Here is a 22114-nt window from a genome sequence, read left to right as displayed (position 1 = left end):
AAGATAGGAGTTCAATATATATAGAGGGTTAACTTTAATATATTTAAATATATGAACGCTGGAATAAACCTCAGATGAAAACAAGGTTCAGGCTAACTCAGCCGGTTGAAATGGTTATATCTAATATGGGATTCAATGCAAAACAAGATACACATACAAAAAGCTTCTTAAAAGTGTATTAAATGAGGTCACGTAACATGGATAACAGCATGTGTACACGAGGAAACAGTGTAGCTTTTTATAGAGTCGACAAGAAAGCTAAATCTAGCCCAGAGAAACAGAAGACTTGGGCATTTTCACCAAGAAATGTGAATCATTAATATACGGATCAGCATACAGCCAAGAAAGTGACAACACAGACAGCTTGATGCTTAAAATGAGCTCTTCCTAGTTCTGTCAGTTGAGACTAAACCAAAGCTTGCTTCTTCCTTTTAAGGCAATTGTAAGAGATATATCGACTGTAAGAGACTAATGGCCTATATGGCTAATCGGTGACGATATCCTCCAGGAATGATTCTTTCTTTTCACAATCACAATATGGAGCAGCCCTTTTGTCTGGTTCTCTTCTTCTTCTTCTTCTGATTTGGTGGCTGGAGAACCACCTTTATGGCCGCATCAAAAACAGCTTTCACATTCTGTACACAATAGAAAACAGATCCTGTCAATAACGAGGCTATGACATACTTTCCATCTCAAAGTTTAAAATGACATGAAAAATTACATACCTGCTGCGTTTTTGAACTACATTCAATGTAAATCGGGGCCCCAATAAGCTTTCTAAGTTCCTCTCCCTTCAAAAAGATGGGAAAAAAAAAATTACATCTTTATACCACATGGGCTGATGCCATGATCATGATACCAAAAACATACCAACACAGGAAACCAGAAGCATATACCTGGGCTGTTGTGATGGGAACCGCACCAGGGTGATCTGTAACGAACTGTTTATCATCCCGAAGATCTGCAAAAAGCAAATTTACTTGTTATGAAAAATTATAGGCCCACAGTCACTTTCTTTTGGTATGTTTTTCGTTTTTGTTTTCTTTTTTCTTTTTTTCTTTTTTTGGCTTTGGTAGTTATTTTTTTGGGGGGTGGCTTGGGGAGAGGCAAGCATGAATAAGACAAAGGTAATCAATTGGGCATGTTACAGCTACTCCAAAATAATACAAGAATGTACTACGGGAAACTCACAATATACATAATCTAATAACATCATAATGATAGCTTCGAAGGTAATTATAGCTTAACTTCAGTTTCATATCAAAACTTTTATGTAGAAACAATAAAGAAGTGGTAATCAAACAAAATAGATATGATAACTGGCAAGTTTTCCACAACAGGCATCTTAGTTGACCAACATTCAGTGTCAGTAAAACAGACCATCTTGTCCATAAGACAAAATCTGGTATCCAATGATCCATGCATGCATGTGTGTCTGAAATAGAGAGATAGTGGGAGTTACTTATCTATAAGTTGAAGCAAGCTAGTGGGAGTTAACTATGGCTTATCAAGAACTGGTTGAATCATATCTTGAATCCTAATATATCACAAGGTAAATAGGTTACCAGCTGAAAACATACATGATTTTCTCGAGATTTTGCAGGTAACACATTGGAAAAGATTGGGAAACTATAACCTTCAGACGTTCCATTTAATCATGGTAATCTTCCGTTCTGTTATAGAAGCATTTAGAAAACACTAGGGAACCCCAACAACAACCAGAACCAAGCAGATTTATCAAGCAGTAGTCCTATTAGGCACTTGTTTTGGCCCAAAGCTTAGCTCAAGTTCACAAACTATAAATCATTGAGCCAAAGATGTATCATACGTTTCTAATGTACACAAGCAGAGAACTTTTAAGAACTCATAACAAGCAACTGCCGCGGGGCCCGCGGGGGGTTAAGAAGTGGTTGTTACATAAGCTGTACTAGGAGAGGATTTCAATCTCCAACAGAAGCAACAGGAATGAGCCCCAACACAAGAATGAGAATAAAAATTCATTAGGAGAGTCGCCCTTTCAAAAAATGTATAAAAGAGAGTGGAAATAGAGAAGAAACACCAACTTCAAAATTTATAAGCAACACATATAAATAAATACATTATAATAACAAAAAGGAAAATGGAGAGGTAAAGAATCTGACCAAGTTTCGTTCCAACAAGTACAATTGGAACACCAGGTGCATAATGCCTCAATTCAGGAATCCACTGAACATCAAAAAAGAAAAGCACAAAGAATTTATCAGAGATCATTAGAAAGAAAAAGGGTGAGGAAAAAAAAAAAAAAAAAAGTACCCATGCAGTTAACACCACTCTTACTTTCTTTGCAATATTTTCATAACTGGCCTTGCTTATGAGAGAAAATGCAAGCAGGAAGACATCTGCCCCACGATAGCTCAAGGGTCTTAATCTATTATAATCTTCCTGACCTGTCCCACAAATCTAAAACATCAGACCCATGACAAGAAACTCTTGAAAATTCGAGGAAAAACTATAGGTCATGAACTTACCAGCAGTATCCCACAAACCTAAATTTACAGTGCTTCCATCCACAACCACATTGGCGCTGAAATTGTCAAAAACAGTTGGCACATAATCCTGTTCCCCAACACATTGTAGATGAAAGCAGAAAGTTACAATCAACCCACTTGAAAACCATTCTCACTCACCAACAGAATAACGTTAAAAAAGAAAAGAGAAAAAGGTATAAATGGAGAATCATTATTACAATAACGATGGCAACTAGAACTTTATATAAGAAAAGTTCTGAGGGAAAGCAAAAAGTCATGCATCTACACATCTTAATATCACAAATCATACAACTATGTGGGTTCGTTAAGGGTTCATTTACCCCGGAATGAGAAACCAATGAAGGGATGAATAGACCCGGGGAAAGTAAAACCCACAAAAACCAATCCTATGAAAGCAAAATAGCTTTCTTTAAGATTAAGAATGAACAGTCGAATTCCCAAATTAAACAAGCTAAAGCCCATCCTGGTCAACTCAAACAGAAATCGAAAAGATTAAGAAACGGAATCAAAGATTCAAAGTTCATGTAAAATATGTGATTCAGAATTACACTTTCTTTTCTGTTCCTTATATTCCTAGAGAGCAACAACTAGGGGTTAAGGGAAGATACCAAAGTCAAAGTACTCGTCCTAAAACTCGGTTTGCTCAGTAATAACTATAAAACCCAATATACAAAAGCATCTCACTTCCACGATGGTCTACCATAAAGCTTTTAGTTGCGCAATTCAAACAGTAAGATACAATCAAAGAATCCAATTTAACTCAACACAAAGATTTCAAAGTTTCACATCCTTCCTCTCCCTCATTTTCTCTCAACTCTCAAGGACCAGATAGAGAGTTAACAAATGAAACCCCATAAACCAAAATCTTTTCTAGTTCTCCACTCAGTTCAGAAAGCATTTCTCCAAGAATCATATATGAGAACAAATTGACCGACCAAACAAAGCCTAAATCACTCATTCAGAACACAAAAGTAGCATCGAAGTTGAAATCTTTTTTCATCTCATTTCCCAAGTTCCTCAAAACCCAAATGAAAGTTTAAAGAACAGAGCCAAGAAAACACTATAAAGACCCAAAAAGAGCCCATCAAACCACCCCAAGTGAAGCAAGCATTTTTATACAAGAATCTAGCACCAAATTACCAGAACCCAAGCAACAAAGAACCAAAAAGATAAAGAAAAAGTAAAGATTTTGTTTTTTTTTTTTCAAGTTTCCCACATTTTCTCAGGGACCAAACAGAAACGGAACTGAGACTAACCGTAGGGAAAGTGTTGCTAGTGTAGGAGATGAGCATGCAAGTCTTGCCGACCGCACCGTCACCGACTGTGACGCACTTTATGAACCTTGAAGCACTCATTTTTTCTCTCTTTTTCAGCCCTTAGCCTTGTTTCTTCAGTAGCTACAAGACCCTATTTTCAGAATAACATGTTATCGCCCTCAAACTCACGCACACTTGGAGAGATACAGGCACAGGGAGCGAGATGAGAGAGAGAGAGAGAGAGAGAGGTATGGGAAGCTGGGCCTAAAGAGCCAGCTCTTGCCAGCTATGCTTTTATGGGACCTCAATTACCAGTCCCAGGCCCCAAGTTCCTACCTTTCTTAACTGAGAAATGCCCCCACCAACACCAACACCAATTTCTTTTTCTTTTCTGAGTAAAACAAAGAAGAAATTGAAGCTTCTTTCTAATGATTTTATTTTTAATAAAGTGTAAAGTAAGATAATGTAAGGACAATTTTTACTTTAAAAATATAACCTTTGGATTTAATGGAATTTAGAAATTCATTTTGTACTCACATCACATCACATGTGATGGATGTTAAAAAAAAAAATTTTTTAATGATTGACATGATTTTAATTACATGTTAACACATGGCATACAACTATTAAAATCATGTTAACACATGATTTTAATGCCATTTATTAAAAATGTTATATAAAATTTGAACCATAAATTGTGTTTTGATTTTATGAAGAAAAAGTGTTTAAGTAAAAATGGAGAAGACTTTTGAGAATGAATTTTTTTCTAAGTGCCTTCATAATATGCCACCATTTTAATATATGGCATTTTCTAAGCGTTTGGATGCTTATAAACGGCCTAAATCTTATAATTTGAGAACTAATAGATGATTCATTTATTTCCACATATATATTGAAAATACATCACATTTTCATTAGAGAAAAGGAAAAATATCAACAAATATTGTGGTCCAAATTTGATAATTTGTTAAAATACAGTTACAAAAAGTGGTTGACAACTAAGATTATGTAGCTTTGATTGTGACATGAAAAATTTCTGGAAGGTGATTTTAAAATCGTCTCTAATTGTTGAGCTTTACAAATAATATTTTCTCTTTTCGTATTAACAGTAAGAACAGGTTAACAGAACAAAAAAACTTACAGGAAAATAAGAAAACAAATACAAATTAAATCTAGATTGACCTAATGTTATGGCAAATAGGCAGGCTGTCTTCTATTTCTTTCTCGTAAAATACAGAAAATTAACACTGAAGAGGAGTAAGAACCCTAGTTCTCTAGTCAATTACTCTTCCACTAATCTCCATTGTCACCACCTTTTCTTGATTTCTTTATTGGAAGTCAATACATGTTTTATTTGGTTATATGTAGGACGTCGTTGATGCTAATAATAGAACTAAAATGCATATTTAATGTGCCTGTGTGTGCAAGACTCAAGATGAAGTCTCACGTGTTCCCAATTATTGATATAGCACTCTCAATTTGCATCATGTGCACACAAAACACAGAACGCAAGCCATACTTTATTTAATGTCTATATCCGATCCGTAAAAGTATGTTATGAGTTGGCTTCATCAGGAAGCAAAGATAAGAAGATTCATTAGTGGTGATGGTTGGGAATCCTTTGCTTTCATGGGGACCCAATAATGTATAGCAAACCCAGCCACCAATGAAACACCTAAACACATGATTGAATGAGCAAGCTGATTTGGTTGGGATGGCCCTTGTGTTTTTGAGTTTCTTGACCCATCACATTCAAATTAACTCTTGAACCACCTAAAAATCCTTTATGAAAAAAAGGTGGTCGTTAAGAGTGGTTAATTGGTCCATCCACTCAAGGAAATCAGAGTGATTGAATGAATGATGTGTTCTGCTAGTGTGACTGGGTATAGACCTCCTCATCCCAAATCATAATTAAGCAAAAACCAGCAAGGAAAAGAAAATCCAATCGGTGAACAAAATCTCCAAAGAAATGAACATGGGTAAGAAGCAAAAGTCAAAAAGATATTGCATGGAATTCTAGGGCAGATAAAGTTTTCTTCCAAATCTATTAACTACTGTTCGTTCTTCGTATGTTACAAGACAGATGTTGATCTAATAGACTGGATTAGATAACTTTTTTCTAACTCAATTTGAAGAAAAACTGTCTAGAATGACTGCTTACATTATTCTCATATTACCTATTCTAAACCTAGAACTTTCATAAGAGTCAACTGCCAGCACATTCAAATACAAACGTAGTGACTACGTTTCCATGGCTTAATCACATAAATTTACCATTTAAAGTCACTTTCATGACTAACAACCATGACCAAACACCTTGTCCAGATCTGATTATTGTATTATGTACCTAATAAGATATCATGCATGCAGTAACAAACTGCTAAGGTTTTTGAGCTTACCTATGATTTAGTAAGAAACACGCTGTCTTTGATACTTTGTGGAAAAAAAAGATTAATAATTTTTAATAACCCAAATCTTCTGATAATGCCAACAATAGAGACAACTAATGTTGAATAAAAGCATAAACAAAAGGTAGAGGTCAATACCAACTCCATGTGCATGGATGACCAACCCTCCTCCTACTACCTCTGGATTCCCCCCTATCTTTCTATGTGGCACAACAATTCAAGCAGTTAAATAAGCCATAATCAAACTATTTTTTGGTTGATTATATGGGAAAATGCCCACAAGGCAACCTTTGTTCCTACCGCACCACCACCCATTGACTAGTGGATAATTTGATTTATTTGTCTAAATGTGTCCTCACTACTGACTACTTTGGTGGGATGGGATGTCATGTCACTACCAGAATGTCATCATCTATGACAGCCTACCACCAAGAACCTCATGATTATCATATTAGATGAACGGAGATCAGGTGCAATTAGTTGCATGTACTGCATGACGTGAGAGAGCTTGTAGGGGTAGGTGTCCGGGCAGCCCGAGCAGGTAGAGGGTCCACTTTCCCTCTCATATTAACTGCATGTATGGCATGCAATTCGGGCAATTAATTGCACCCGATCCAAATCTATGTTAGATATAGGTTTTCTGAGCCAAGTTGCACAAGTACTTTCAAAGGCAAAGGTTTACAAGTCCTTTGCTTGGGAAAAAAGAAAAAGAAAAAGATAAAAAAGAGGGGCTCTCCACTAAAGTCTTCGATAAATGTATGTAACAAGTTGCAAAGTCTTTGATCTTACAACATACTCCAAGGATTAAATTTGATTCATACATTAAAGGAATGTGAATTCCTTATAGGAAAGAATAGGACAATAAGAATCTTACAGGAGACTGCAACTTTCTCAATTCTTTCCCTCACAGGACTAAGCGTTTGTTGTATATATAAGGGATATCCATTTTCTAATCAGACTCCATTTTAGAAAAATAATGGATCTTCTGATTGAGTCCTCAGGATAGATATTTCCACCAAATTGCATCTTTTAGGAGCTGCAGTTCACAACCATCAAATATAAATCCATGGTTCTGTCACACTCACAATTCTTCATCTGAACTAACAAAATCTAATTCAATCAGCTTTCCTGTATTCTGCTTGGTTTTGTCTACCACACCTAGCCCCTGCTGCTCAGTTTTCTTTCTTTTGGCGTCCAGTTGCTGATTCCTCATTACAGATGATTCTGCTTTCATGGTAGATGATTTCCTGAGCAATGATAGATGAACCTTCAATAACATGGAAAGCAAGCACCAATGGCTTGAATATCACAACTATTGATAAAATATCCAATGCATGATTCACCTCTTCTCTGAACTGTTGATGGGTTGCTTTGGCAATATCGATTCTTTATTTCTATCTTTTGAACCCATTTTCCCTGCAATTAAAAGATAAAAGTTAAAAGTATCTCAGATGAAAATCTCATGGAATCACAATGAGCATAAGAAAGAAGTCCTGAGATCTTAAACCTGTAACTTCAGTGAGAAACCTTATCCCTTGTGAGTGTGCATTTGTAGTCACTTTACCTGCATTACTGTTTATACAAGCACAATAAGCAAACCCATACGGCATCCATTATAAGAGCATGTGATTTTTTCACATTAGATCAATATATCCTATCTATGACAAACCTCAATGCCTTCTTAAGTCCTTCTACAGACAGTAATTTTATTGGCTGCATGGACTTTTTGAAGTTTGTCCTGTCAGCTAAAGGATCAACCATGTAAATCCCTTCCGAGTTGAGAGAATCCCTAAATGCCGTTCCTAGATTCCTGTTAAAGTAACAAACAAGTTGAAGGCACCCATAAAAAGAAACTAAAGACAAATGATGCAAGCATATTCAAAAAATTATTCAACTGGTATGTCCTAGCCAACAAAGTTGAATACTACTAAACATTAATCACCTACCCTCCCTTGAGCTCAGTTCGTGTTGTGAAATATTTCTCTGATGCTTTCTGTAGAAAATAAAACAGATGGTAAGGACTTCCATGACGAGATAAAAAGAAAACAGATGGTTAGCTTTAAAACTAAATTGGTCAAATAGATTGAGGCATTGAACAGTTGCTTACCGATTTATGATATTTACAATATATCCCACTGCGTCTGATTTTAACACAAAGACTCAAGAGATTAGAAAACTCCATGGGTAATATGAAGAGATCAATGGTACAAAATATTCTATTAGATAAATATTTCAAGAAAAGAATACAGAACCACATTGATAAATAGAATATGGATGCAGCTGCCAATGGGAAGACAAATGGCCAAGTTGCAATATACTGAGATAGTGAATTTGCCAGATAAGATGCACATTATAAAAATTCCATGAATACCTTCATGACATGTCAACCAAGGACCTCTGATATAAGTTAAAAGAAGTAATCTCTTTCTTTTGTTCATCTTTCACCCATAAAAACATAACATGATTCTCTAATGCACTATAAGATGCTTCTCACAAACTTATGCCCGTGACTTGAATTTATCAAGTAAAAGTAATTGTACTAATGTTACAGAATACCATTTTATTATTTTGCAATTTTCCCAATATATTCAAAGAAAACTGCAAACCAGAAAACCTTTTCTTTTAATATGACATATGGTTTTATGAAAAGTAACCAGAGAAAGCATACACAATCATCCCAAGAGACCATGAGAAATTCTCCTCTCCAGAGATAGGAGATTCCATTTTTAGTGTTATCTATTCAACATATCTACAGTGTTTTCTGATGGAAAGATCATTCAACTCATAATATTCTCTATATGTTTTATTGGTGAAAAGTAGTTAAGAGAAGCTACTCTAGAACCAACTCATCATGGCAAATGACACATTTCAGACTACATATATTGCCTGGCTAAGTTTATTTCCATGGAAAGAGAGATTAAGCATGATGTGCAGTCTAAAACTTTGACAATCTCTGACTTGCCAGTGCACCATGTTTAATGAGCTGACCTAAGAAATCAATTCCACTCAAGTACCTCAGAAACTTCCCATGTCCCACATTTTTCTTGTTTATCCTGAAGCCACTATGAGTTGAAGGAACACACCAGTAATTTGGTGAAAAATAATAAGAGTATAAGGCCAACTTAGTCCTAAGATTGCATATCTATCCATGTAACTGCTATCCTGAAGAACCAATCAATTGACTTGGCAAACAACCTTTGGTAAACCAAGCCAACCAAATATTTTGCACATGATTGAGTTCTGCTCCGGATTGTGATGATCTTATACCCCCTTGATTCTGATGTTTAGGTATGCTTTATAAGTTTATCAAATATAATCAAGGATGAGAATATAAGGCAAAATTGGAACAACTATTGAATGAGAACAATAAAGCAGAACCATTATCATTGTTTCACCCAAAAAAAAAAAAAAAAAAAAAAAAAAAAGTAAACAATTTAATGTGTGAGGGAAGGCCATCAACCAGTGTGCATACTAATACACGAAGCAAATGAGCTGGAGCCATATAATGAAACAATTATTGAACTTAGAACACAAGCAACAACACAAATATTTCCCCGACCATTATTAACAAATACAGATGATTTCAGAAAACTCCGTGTATTTTGAGCACAACACCCAAAAGCAAATGTTATGACCATTTTAGTCCATAATACAAGGAGATGTAAGGAGTTCCCCTAACATACTTATTTATGACTAGCGTGCACAGCATCCCATCCTTCCTTTTTCCCTTGCAAACTCCATAATCGGCTGAAGTGCCAATCTTTAAAATTTGACTAGGAGAGTACACACTCACAGAAAACCCCGTACCCTGCAAAAACAAACGGACAATTGTAACATATTGGTGAACCTTAACAAACACAACACTCTTGGTAATGAAAAGCTGATACCATTGCATCCTTGCGTACAGCACAATTGAACAATGCAAAGACTGTTCCAGCCTGCTCCTTACAGTTCTTCTGATAAGCATCACCAAACAAGAAAAGGGAAACAGTATTTTCATTCAGACACCCAATCTTCCATATACAATAGTTCTTCCCCGTAGAACTGGTTTTTGGAGCCCCCTTCTCGGTCAACACTCCAACAGTTGCCCAACAGCCCGAAAGAGTGTCCCCTACCAACAAATTCCTACAGCATACCCAACATTTAAAATCACTACCAACATTCAATTCAAATCAAATTAAGATTCAGGCAACATGTTGTACTTTTCTTGCCTATAAAAGCAACACCAAAGAAAAAATATCTTCTAAAGCAAGAGAATCACTTCTAAAATCTCAATCATCAATGCCTATGTATACAAAGTGAAGCCAAATTTAATACTTTATAGTTGTTAACCGAACAAATCGAATGTCTGAAAACCGCTCCCTGAGCTCTGCCTGGCTGACCAATTGTTTCCTGAAAAAGTACAAATAAATAAACATTAAACTATTTTGAAAACCTCCAAATTGCTATACATTTAATTTTCCACTTTGCAAGTTGCTCAGAGAACTGCAAATAAAATTAAAATGTAACTCTCTTAGATTCCAAAAGAAAACAAAAGACTCGCCTTAGCTAAGCCAAATAACTACTGTACCCAAGTAAAAACACTGTATTAGGCTATACAATCCCAAACAATGAAAATGAAAGGTCTTTAACCTCAACAGCACTACCCTCCCCACCCAAAAGTGATGCTTAATATCTTTCTTTTCCTTCGATAAGAACAGTATCACTGACCTTATCCGCAAGCCCGAGAATTTCTCAACCTCAGCATCATTGGAGGCCTTGGATTCCTTCAATCTTCCAGCTTTCTGAACTGGCTTGGGCTCGTAATCAAGGCAGTCTTGCACAGCATTTTTGAAGACAGACATGTCCACCTCCCCAGCTCGCCTCTGCGATCCATCATCCGAAAGGTACCCTGAAAATTCAAGGCCATTTGCCACACACCCATAAATTGTTTTCCAAAAAACAGAGACCTAACACACCCACACACGCATATACAGTGCGAATTAGAGAAAACTGAGGGATACCCAGATCTAATTTTGGTCGAACAGAGTGGAAAATTACAATTGCATGAGAAAAGTTACAAACTTCGATGCTGAAATGCTAAAAAAAGAATACAAAGACATGCCTGGCGAATGGGGTGAAGGAGACCCAGGAGGGGTTTCCAAAACTCTCTCTTGGAGGGAGAGAAGGAGGTCCAGGTCGTCTTGGTGGTTCGACATTGGTGGTTCTCTCTCTCTCTCTCTCTCTGTGCGCCTCAGTGAGACTGCTATGCATTGGGAATGATAGATCCCCCGGAGAGTGAGATTTGTTTAGCTTGTGGAGGGAAATATGAACTTTACGGAGGGAAACAAAACGAAAACACCCTGACGGCGTCGTTTAAAGGGATTCAATAATCAATACCAACAAAATGCTAATCCTAGGTCTAGGGTTTTCTTCTTTTCCTTCTTTTCTTTTTTTTTTTCTTTTTCTTTTTTATAAAGCTCTTTCTTGTGGAATTACAAAAAACCTTCCAAAGCCTTTAGGTAGACTTTATTAGTTTTTACTAGTTATTTAAAAAATATATATTTGTTAGATAATATAATTATGTGGCGAATATTATATCACCTGTTTTTATGTATCTAATATAGACTGATAAATAAATACTGCCTATTAGTTTATATATATTGATATTTTTCATAAAGCAAAAAAATTACTATTTGCGCCTTTATATATTTTATGGATATAAATATAGACATAGTAGTTAATGACCCAAAAGGAAAAATATCGATATATAACCATGACTTATTATATTGACTTAAATGTAATTTTGCATTGAAAATAATGTGATTATACAAAAGTAGTGAGCATCTAACTTTGCAATGCATGCTGCCTAATAGGGTTCAAATCCAAATTAATTTAGAAAAGATCATGGCAATACGGAGGAGGGCACACTTATTATTATGATTATGAGTAAATGATGGGATTGATTAATAAAAGTAAATCTTGAATTAATTTGCAATTTTGCATATTATTCTCTAGAATTGCTCACATAATCAACTTCTTGTGAACTCCCTATAAATAATCACAAGGGCTTCATTCTTGATCAATGTCTTGTCAATTTTCATAAGATCTTAATTTTTTCATAAACCATTTTAAAACCCTCATGATGAGAAGGATTGCACTTCTTGTTGGTGGTGTATATAGCAAAGAGGGCCAACATTATGAGTGACCATTCGTGTTTACATGTTAGGTTTAAGTCATATTGAGATATGAGTATAAAATTATATGTGTCAATTCTAACCTGACATATTTAATTAAATATGTAAGATTCATAAATCATAATTATGTGTCGAGTTCCTAGATCATGTTAAAAATTGTCTGTCATAAATGTCACGTATCGGGTTCAAGTTGAAGAATAAATATAAAACTATACAGGTCAACCATAATCAGACCAGCCAAAAAAAAAAAAAAAACCCTTGCAATGTTGTGTTGGGATTTGCAAACTAATTTCAAATTTGTTAAAGTTTGAAGCAAGTTCAACAATATACCACGGTCCACCGCAATTTACAATTTGCTAAAGTTAATAGAATTAGTCAAATTTCTCTTTTTCAAGCTGTTCAACAATTGAGAAGAGTATAATGCCCTTTTTGACAATTTCTCTTTCTTGCAAAGTTTCAGCTATATAATTAACAGATAGACAATATTGCAAAATTTTAAAACTTTGAAATGGTACATTGCCAATTTTTAAACATTGGAAGCAAAATAAAATAAAAGGTGTATACTTTGGAGGGTAAATGTATTTTTTCTTGTATTTAAATTAATTATTTATGAATATATATAGTTTTTGTTACCTATTTTAGTTGTATGAAATATATAGCTGTAGTTACCTAAAATTATAGAAAACAACTATGATTCCATTGAGCTCTATTCAAATTCTAAACCAGATTGTGTCAAAGTAGATTTAACAAATAGATTATTGCTTAAGAAAAAAATAAAAATAAAAATAAAAATTGGCGACATATCTACAAAAATGACATTTTCAACCAAGTAACCATGGTTGTCCAAAAACACAAATTGAAAAAATATTTCATCGTTTTAAACCAATCCAACATGGTTCAAAGAATAAACGGATTGGTTAGAATACAACTTTCGTTAATATTTTTAATCAAATTTTGTTTAATTTTGATCCGTCTTAACCAAAATCCTGACTCTGCCACTGTAGCCAACATATATTAGAGGTAACATGCAAGAGTACTAATAAAACTTCCTTCCTCGATGTGCGCGCCAAAATTCCGAGTTCTTGTTATGGTTATAGAGTCTGGTTTCTCGTTCAAACCTCCATGAAAGTCTCCCAAGAATAGCAACAAAGACAGTGAAGTAATTAACAAAGATTGAAAAAGAAAATTAAAAAAAAAAAAAAAAAAATTACTTAATAAAAAGAAACACATGCACACAACTCTACAAAGCAAATGACTACCAAGAGATCAAAACAGACATCCAAAATGGCAAGTCCGAGGTTTCCTCCAAGCCCTTTATATTTTGACCCTTTCATCGTCCTATATCTTTGCCCTTTCATGGAGTTTATGTTTCAGCTTCCGGGTACCTCCTCCACGTAAGAAGGAGGGTTCCCGTATTGGCTCCAAAATCGCTTCTTTTTTGTTTTTTGTTTTTTGTTTTTTTCATTTTCCTTAGAATTTATATCGTTCTACTAATATCAACAACTGGTCTAGGGTTTATAGTTTAGAAAGAGCTTACAATGGCGGTGTCAAGCTGCGTGCTTTTGTTGATCACCATTATTTCCCTTACGGTCTCCGCCGCGGTCGGCCTCGACGGTAATAACTCTCAGGGCGTGACCTACGACGGGAGGTCTTTGATCATCAATGGAAAACGAGAGCTTCTTTTTTCGGGCTCTATACATTACCCTCGTAGTACCCCGGAGGTAACTTGGATGTTAAGTTATCAAGGTTAATTCTCTTCTTCACATAGACTGTTATACGAATGTCATATAACTAAGATCAACTTTTGAATCATCAAGAACTTTGTGATCGATTTTCACTTTTACGTTCTCTCAATTGTATGAAATTCGTATAACAATCTAATAAATAACATTTATTTGTTTATTTTTCGGCATTTTGAATTAATATTTTTCTTGATGGTTGAGTTTCAATGGTGGAATTGGGTTGTTTTAGATGTGGCCGGACCTTATCTCAAAGGCTAAACATGGAGGCTTAAATAACATTCAAACCTATGTGTTTTGGAACATTCATGAGCCTGTGCAAGGACAGGTAAATTAAAACGAAGTGTTCAAGACAGAAACTGTTCTTGAATTCATTGTCAGAATTAATATTTACCTCTATTTGTTAGTCCAACTCTTCAATGATGTTCTGAATTTTTGGCAGTACGATTTTCATGGAAATTACGATTTGGTGAAGTTCATCAAGCTGGTCGGGGAGCAAGGACTGTATGTGACCCTAAGGGTTGGACCATTCATCCAAGCTGAATGGAACCATGGGTGTGTTTTAATGTTTTGATTTCTCTCTTTTTTTTTCTTTTTTTTTTCCCTCTTGCATGATTTTCTAGCTGCTATGTTACTTTAACTCTCTCTAAAATTCTGTTGTTTTGAAATGTTTACTTCAGAGGGCTTCCATATTGGCTAAGAGAGATCCCTGGCATTGTATTCCGTACTGATAACGCGCCGTTCAAGGTACTCAATTAACGACGTGTTAAATCACCATTGGTCTCAATATTGAAAAAATGCTCTGTTTTTATATTGAAGAACAAAACTTGCATGTTGATGATCCTTCTTGCAAGATGATTTTTGACACTATTTATCTTTCTCTTATATCATCACCCAAAAGCTTAAACCGGTAGAAAATGAAAGACTATTTTGAGAGAACTAAGATGTGCTGAATTGATTTTTTCCATTTGCAGAACCACATGAAAAAATATGTGAAGATGATTATAAAGAAGATGAAAGATGAGAAACTATTTGCTTCACAAGGAGGCCCCATCATTTTATCACAGGTTTGGTTGTGTTCTAATAATTTTGGCTATATATACTCATAGGAGATGTTATGATCTTATTAATTTGATTCTTCATTATCTTATGGTGCAGATTGAAAATGAATACAACCATATACAACTTGCATATAGAGATTTGGGAAGAAGATATGTTCAGTGGGCAGCAAACATGGCAGTGGGATTGAAAACTGGAGTTCCATGGATCATGTGCAAGCAGAGGGATGCTCCTGATCCAGTGGTGAGGAGTATTGCAAAATCTTTCATGGGCTAATTAATTAACCTTTGAGTTCCCAAGAGATACTTTAATTAAATTCTCTCTGGAAAATGCATGTCAAGAAATGAGCAGCTAGAAAACAAACCAAATTAAGAAGAAAGTTTTATGAGTCTTTCTGATCATCTTAGGACTAAAAGCACACGCTTTGACGTGCAGATCAATACTTGCAATGGAAGGCACTGCGGCGATACTTTCACAGGGCCAAACAAACCCTCCAAGCCTTCTTTATGGACTGAAAACTGGACTGCTCAGTAAGTATACCCCTCAGTGATTGTCATTGAACCACTGCTTAGAGTCTGTATCAGATTGTGTTAAAGAGCTTGAAAAATGATTCTAAAAAGCCTTTTTAATTTTTTTTTTTTATAAACAAAAGTTATGTTTCTTAACGCAATCCCAAACAGATTCTTAATGTTAGTAGCCGTAAAACATAGCCATTTAAAGCACCATGTTACCACTTGACACGAAAGGAAGATAGCATCATAAACAAACTCGCATCGACAAACACAATAGATAGTTAAATCAAGCTTAAAAGGTTCTAGGTTTGATTTCTATGCTAAACTAAGTAACTGTTTGTTGGTTTCTTAGCGATTTTAATGCTTTTTGTTAGAAAAATAGTCATTTTTTATCCACTTAACATTTGGGATAAGTGATGATTTAACATGGTATCAGAGCAAAGGTCGAATAAGTGAATAAGTGGTGATTTAACAGAGTTTTAAGGTAAAGTTTAAGCTTCTGAGATAAATAGTGATTTAATATTTTCCAATTGCTATTGTGTAATTACAGGTATAGAGTATTTGGAGACCCTCCATCCCAAAGAGCAGCAGAAGATATTGCCTACTCAGTTGCCCGCTTCTTCTCAAAGAATGGAACTCTGGTCAACTACTATATGGTAGGAAGATTACTGGGCCTTCTTCTCATTTTTCTTAAGAGAATCAATTAATTTACCTGAATGGATTTTGTTCTTCATCACAAACCACCTTCCTTCATGATTTGCAGTACCATGGTGGGACAAACTTTGGTAGAACAAGTGCTGTCTTCACAACAACTCGCTACTATGACGAAGCTCCTCTTGACGAATATGGTAATGATTTCAAGCATCTTTATGACTCAAAAAAACCTAAGGTTGCTCAAGCATATAGAGATTTCACACATCTAATGCAGGTTTGCAGAGGGAACCTAAATGGGGTCACCTTAAGGACTTGCACAGGGCTCTAAATCTATGCAAAAAGGCTCTGCTTTGGGGTGTTCCTAGTGTCCAAAGGTTGGGCAGGGATACTGAGGTAGGTCTCTAAATATAGAGTGAATTTATCCTAAAAGCTTAAGTTGATCAAAATGGATGAATTGAATCATTTAATTTATATTATAACACATCCCCTTACGTATGGATGAATTTAATCATTTAATTTATATTCTTACACTGATCACCGTCCACTAATATGTTTAAGTTGTTCTACTATGCAGGCTCGACTCTTTGAGATGCCTGGAACAAATGTCTGTGCTGCATTTTTGGCCAACAACAACTCAAGAGAGGCAGCGACTGCAAGTTTCAAGGGTGTGGATTATTACCTGCCACCGCGTTCCATTAGCATTCTCCCTGATTGCAAGACTGTGGTCTTCAATACTTTAACAGTAACTCCTGATCTCTTACATGTCTCTATCTATATAGCATAGAAGAAAAAGGAGCTGATTACCTCATACTTGGATGTTTGGCAATGTCTAAGATAGGAATTCTTCTCTTATATAAAAACAGATAGTATCTCAACATACTGCAAGAAACCTTAAGAGATCAAAGGTTGCAAAGAACCTTAAATGGAAGATGTCCCCAGAAGTCATCCCAACTGTCGAGCAATTGCCAATTGATTCCAGGGAACCAAAGGAGCTCTATAGCCTGCTGAAGGATACCACAGACTATGCATGGTACACCACTAGGTATGTAACACCTTGTGAGCAGTTCTTAACTATTATAACAATAAAAATTTTAATAGAAAACGTTTTTCATAAATACTTAAGTCTTGTTTGGGATTGCCTTATAAAGCTTAAAAAGTATTTTTAGTACTTAAAAAGTTGTGCCAAACAAAATCTGACATGTTCTGCATATTATAACTGCAGCATAGCATTGGATCCCCATGATTTGCCAATGCGGCCTGATATTCTCCCTGTGCTACGCGTTTCAAGTCTTGGCCATGCCTTGCAGGCATTTGTGAATGGCGAATATGTTGGTGAGAACACATAATCCAGGACACACATTCTTGTTAAATGTAAAAAATTTCATATATAACTAAATTGTGCTTGTGGTTTTCAGGATCGGCACATGGGAGCCATGACGAGAAGAGCTTTGTCTTTGAGCATGCCGTGAACTTCAAGCCTGGTGTTAATCATATATCACTGCTTGCCATGACAGTGGGACTCCCAGTAAGTAGCTCCTACACCTTTTCATAGTTTAACTTTGATGGATCTTAGAAAAGATGCTTACAAGCTGTGTTAAACTTAAGTCGATAGGAAAAGATTAATTAATCATTTAATTTATATTTTAACAAACTATTCTTTACCTGTGAAGGATAGCGGAGCCTACATGGAGCACAGGTTTGCCGGTCCTCGTGCTATAACCATCCTAGGTTTGAACACTGGAACTCTCGATCTGACAATGAATGGTTGGGGGCATCAGGTGCCAATAAACTCATAATTACTCTCTGAAATAAATAAAAAATTCTCAAAAATAGCTGACAGGTGATGTAATATTGAAATGCCCATTTTGCAGGTTGGCCTAACAGGAGAAAAGGTTAAAGTGTACACTCAGTCAGGATCACACAGGGTAGAATGGAAGAAAGCCAAGGGACAAGGACCTGCTCTGACATGGTACAAGGTAATGCTATGATAAATATTCTCCATTGAAGTTCTTATTCAGCAGTCAGCAGTAGAACTAACTGAGAAGGGTGTAAATTGTTGAAAGAAACTTCATTTGGAAAAGCATTATATATTCTTGTTTGCAGACATATTTGGATGCTCCTGAAGGGAAAGACCCAATTGCAATCAGGATGAGAGGTATGGGCAAGGGAATGATTTGGGTGAATGGTAAAAGCATTGGCCGTCACTGGATGTCCTTCCTCTCTCCTCTTGGAAAGCCTTCTCAATCAGAGTAAGTTGCTGCTGGTAAAACTACACATAGGGATGATGATTGATGATAGAGATGTTCATGAAAAGCAATCTAAATGTGCAATATTTTTCATTAGGTACCATATCCCAAGATCCTTCATAAAGCCATCAGAAAATCTCCTTGTTGTATTGGAGGAGGAGAAAGGGAACCCCAAAGAAATAGACATCCTTCTTGTCAATAGAGACACCATCTGTAGCTTCATAACAGAGTACTATCCACCCCATGTCAAGTCATGGCAAAGGAAGGACAGCAAAATCAGACCTGTTTTGGATGATGTGAAGCCAGCAGCTCATCTCAAATGCCCACACAAGAAGGAAATCATTGCTGTGCAGTTTGCTAGCTTTGGTGATCCTTATGGCGTTTGTGGAAACTACTTTATGGGAAACTGCAATGCTCCCGTTGCCAAGGAGGTTGTTGAACAGGTAGAAACATCATAGTTGTTTCCAACATGTAATTACCTTGTTACATAAATCTTATTCAATGCTAATTATTTTGTTGTTTTGGCTTTGTGCAGCATTGCTTGGGAAAATCTAGCTGTTCAGTTCCAATTGAGAGAGAGCTTTTCATCAAGAACAATGATGGATGTCCGGATATCAAAAAGACACTTGCCATACAAGTGAAGTGTGACCGCAAGAAGAATTAGAGAATATATCAAATGGAGTTGGACGAGTGTTTGCAATCACTGGTTTGAACTTTGAACAGTGATGTCAAGTTTATGGTAGTTTCAATGGAAAAGTAGACTTGAGAGTTATTGAGATTCAAATTTATTTTTTTATTCTTTTTTACTAGTATATGAGTACTTAAATTTGTCCTTATATTCAACCTTTTTTTTTGTTATTCACTCACAAATATACTAATTGAAATCCATTGGAGAAGCAAGTTTCCTCTCCAAAACAATTGTCATTGTCTTGAAACACTCCATGTTTTTTCAAGCATGTAGGTCATTCATCTTTGCATCCCGTTACTACTCTAAGTATCTTACATGGTGTAAGTATTTAAGTTCTTGGACGCCATCTCTTTGTAAGTCAGTTTTCAAGGGTACCCAAAACTTGTATTATTACATTCTTTCGGGATGATGAACTTGGAAGAGAGTTGATTGTTTAAGGATGTATTTTTGGAAGCAAAACCAAATAAAAACTTATAGGTTCCATTAGATTTCACTTGTCTAATTTACATGTCAAAAGTTTTTTTGTAAACAAGCAAAAGAAGACTATGGTAATATCCTTTTGACCCTAGTTGAAAGAAAAATAATCGTGGGAAAAAAGGTATTTATTCAAAAGAATAAATTATATAAAACAATCAAAAAGAAAATTTCCAATTCACTTATTGAATATATCCGAAAAAAATAAAAATAAAAATAGCGTAGAGTCAAAAGAGGCCAAACCAATTCCAAATCCATTCTCAAGCTTGACCACTTACAAAGGTAGTGGCATGGGCTACTCATGGTACACATTAGATTAATTCATATATTTAATGGTGTATATGTTGCTACATGGTGAATATATTATCACATTATCTAAAAATTTTAAATGACGTGATATCATGTATACTGTTAAATATGACAAAACAAAGGAAACACATAGTAGCCTCTTGAACATTTTGTTTAGAGTTATGTTATATACTACATCACTATCTCACTATGTTGATGTGACATTGTCAATCTACTATTAGATTTTAAAAAAAAAAAATTTTTTTACCAATGACCGATCTAAAGTTTGTTAGTCTTGTAAATAGGGGGGAGGAGGAGGGAGCAGGTACATGAAAAAAAAATAAAAATAAAAAATAAAAACCTACAAGGAATTTAAGTCACTAATAGGAATTTCTGTGGGAGAATAAGAATGCTTCCACTTTGACAGGTGGAAACGACTCATTTAGCCATGTGATGAGCTTTGCAAAAAGATCAGTTAGATATAAAGTTCAAATGTAGCAGCCAAAGCCTCCTTAGCTATAAAAGAATTATTCGAAGTTAGCTCAATGGAATTGTAGGCAATTCATTGAATACTGAGAAATTATATTTAGGAGCCTCTGTACGATTATTATACAATTGGGATAATGTGACAGTGAAAATCTGTCATTAAATGCAAAGATTCAGGCATGAGTATTTTTGCAAATTCCGTTAAATTCGGACCAAAACCTGAATCTTTGCAATTTTTTATTTTTTTAACAAAAAAAATGTATTGTAATTTGATAATTTTGACACTCATCCATTAAAATTTAACATAAAACCAAATAGAGAAGGTGACATTGCAAAAAAATTAGAAATTCAATACACATGATAGAGAGATTTGGAGTTAAGTGAAAATTTTCTTTTTAGTATGCCCTTGTTGATCCAAATATAATTGCTCGTGATTATCTATGCCATCCTGAACTAGCAGTACAGTCGAGATTGACAAATTGAGTTCATCATCAGAGATGCTCTTCTCTTCCTCAGCAAAAATTCTTTTTTTTTTTACCAGATGAGCCGCTTTTAACCTCATCGCCAAAAGCATAGTTTTTTTTTTTTTTAAGCAAATAAGAAAAATACTACATAACGTGGGTCGTTTACATTCTTGATTTAAATGGAAGAGAATGAGAGACCAATTGAAAATGCTTCTGAACACAAAGTTAGAAATAGCTAATTGAACTATACAAAGTGCATAATAAAATGCACTGCAAATAAAACAAATAACAACAAAAATAGAAAAAACAACAATCCAGTCTAAAGATGCTAGCAGCACGACAGAGACTTCACCAAAGACAACAAAAGACAAGAGACACGTGGTGGGAGTGTGGGTAATTTTACCATTAGAGAATCTAATAACCACAACTACAACTGAAATATCTCTCTTAACTACAACAACAAAATACAGTGGGCAGTAGGGAAGCAGGAGGAAATTGGCACGTGAAAGCCACATGCCGGCAGTGGACGCCAAAAGCTAGAAGATGGCTTCAGGAAACCTACTACGAGGCTGGAAGGTGGCAGAGCGGAAGAGATCCGCCCTCACTTGCGGAGGGATGCTACACACGTGTCAGCGCGTATGGGCCACGCGCTCGTGAGTAAGATCTACTCGCAGGTGCATGTAGAACACACTTCGGCACGTGTTGGCCGAATAAGAACGATGTTGGTTACAGCAGGTAGCAGAGAGGCCCAAGAGTGTGGTAGGGTGACACGTGTAAGCATGTGACTTGAAATGGATAGATCTAATTTTAAATCAAATCCAAAGATTTCAAGAAGGGAGCGAAACCGAGGTTGCAAACAATTGGAGGCAGTGACGAGACCATCTGTGGAGGAAGAAGATACGGCGAAGCTGTTGATGTAAAAATAAATCGCCAAATGTGATGAATAGGACTTCCAATAAGGCAAGTGGCGCCTCCAAGAAGGCAGTATAGTCAAGAAAGGGAGGTCTTTTTATAGAAAGTTGCAATCTAAAAGCGTAGTTTCAAACCTCACGATCCTTCCCCAACCCCAATTTGTCCCCACTTTGCCAAAAAGAAGAGGTAGGTATTCTACAGAGGAAATGTCCTTTCGCTCCCAA

At 35.7% G+C, this 22114-nt stretch overlaps 3 protein-coding genes across 3 annotated transcripts; 1 reads left to right on the top strand and 2 right to left on the bottom strand.

Moving 5' to 3' along the window:
• Window positions 1–154: 154 nt before the first annotated feature.
• On the bottom strand, window positions 155–4117 carry LOC132183797 (rac-like GTP-binding protein RAC1). Its single transcript, XM_059597226.2, has 7 exons — window positions 3785–4117; window positions 2508–2595; window positions 2317–2426; window positions 2142–2205; window positions 897–961; window positions 726–791; window positions 155–635 (listed from the first exon to the last, which is right to left on the bottom strand). Exons 1-7 carry the CDS (start codon window positions 3881–3883, stop codon window positions 531–533), a joined length of 597 nt encoding a protein of 198 aa, XP_059453209.1. The 5' UTR covers window positions 3884–4117; the 3' UTR covers window positions 155–530.
• A 2793-nt stretch (window positions 4118–6910) lies between these two features.
• MCM10 (minichromosome maintenance 10) lies at window positions 6911–11457 on the bottom strand. The gene is made up of 11 exons (XM_059578053.2): window positions 11297–11457; window positions 10903–11083; window positions 10510–10584; window positions 10080–10317; window positions 9876–10000; window positions 8300–8333; window positions 8139–8185; window positions 7862–8002; window positions 7700–7764; window positions 7536–7608; window positions 6911–7439 (listed from the first exon to the last, which is right to left on the bottom strand). The coding sequence occupies exons 1-11, from the start codon at window positions 11388–11390 to the stop codon at window positions 7274–7276; spliced, it is 1239 nt and encodes a 412-aa protein (XP_059434036.1). The 5' UTR covers window positions 11391–11457; the 3' UTR covers window positions 6911–7273.
• Window positions 11458–13869: 2412 nt separating this feature from the next.
• On the top strand, window positions 13870–19379 carry LOC132183240 (beta-galactosidase 13-like). Its single transcript, XM_059596645.2, has 19 exons — window positions 13870–14089; window positions 14340–14435; window positions 14550–14662; window positions 14788–14854; window positions 15082–15174; window positions 15266–15409; window positions 15602–15696; window positions 16229–16334; window positions 16442–16526; window positions 16607–16725; window positions 16907–17074; window positions 17196–17374; window positions 17555–17664; window positions 17748–17857; window positions 18003–18110; window positions 18204–18308; window positions 18436–18581; window positions 18676–19021; window positions 19114–19379. Exons 1-19 carry the CDS (start codon window positions 13907–13909, stop codon window positions 19240–19242), a joined length of 2502 nt encoding a protein of 833 aa, XP_059452628.2. The 5' UTR covers window positions 13870–13906; the 3' UTR covers window positions 19243–19379.
• The last annotated feature ends 2735 nt before the right edge of the window (window positions 19380–22114 follow it).

This window comes from Corylus avellana, chromosome 2 (genome assembly GCF_965113065.1).
Source record: "Corylus avellana chromosome 2, dhCorAvel1.hap1.2, whole genome shotgun sequence".
Taxonomy (NCBI): Eukaryota; Viridiplantae; Streptophyta; class Magnoliopsida; order Fagales; family Betulaceae; genus Corylus; species Corylus avellana.
The sequence above is the reverse complement of the archived record's forward strand: the minus strand, read 5'-3'. Positions and strand labels throughout refer to the sequence as shown.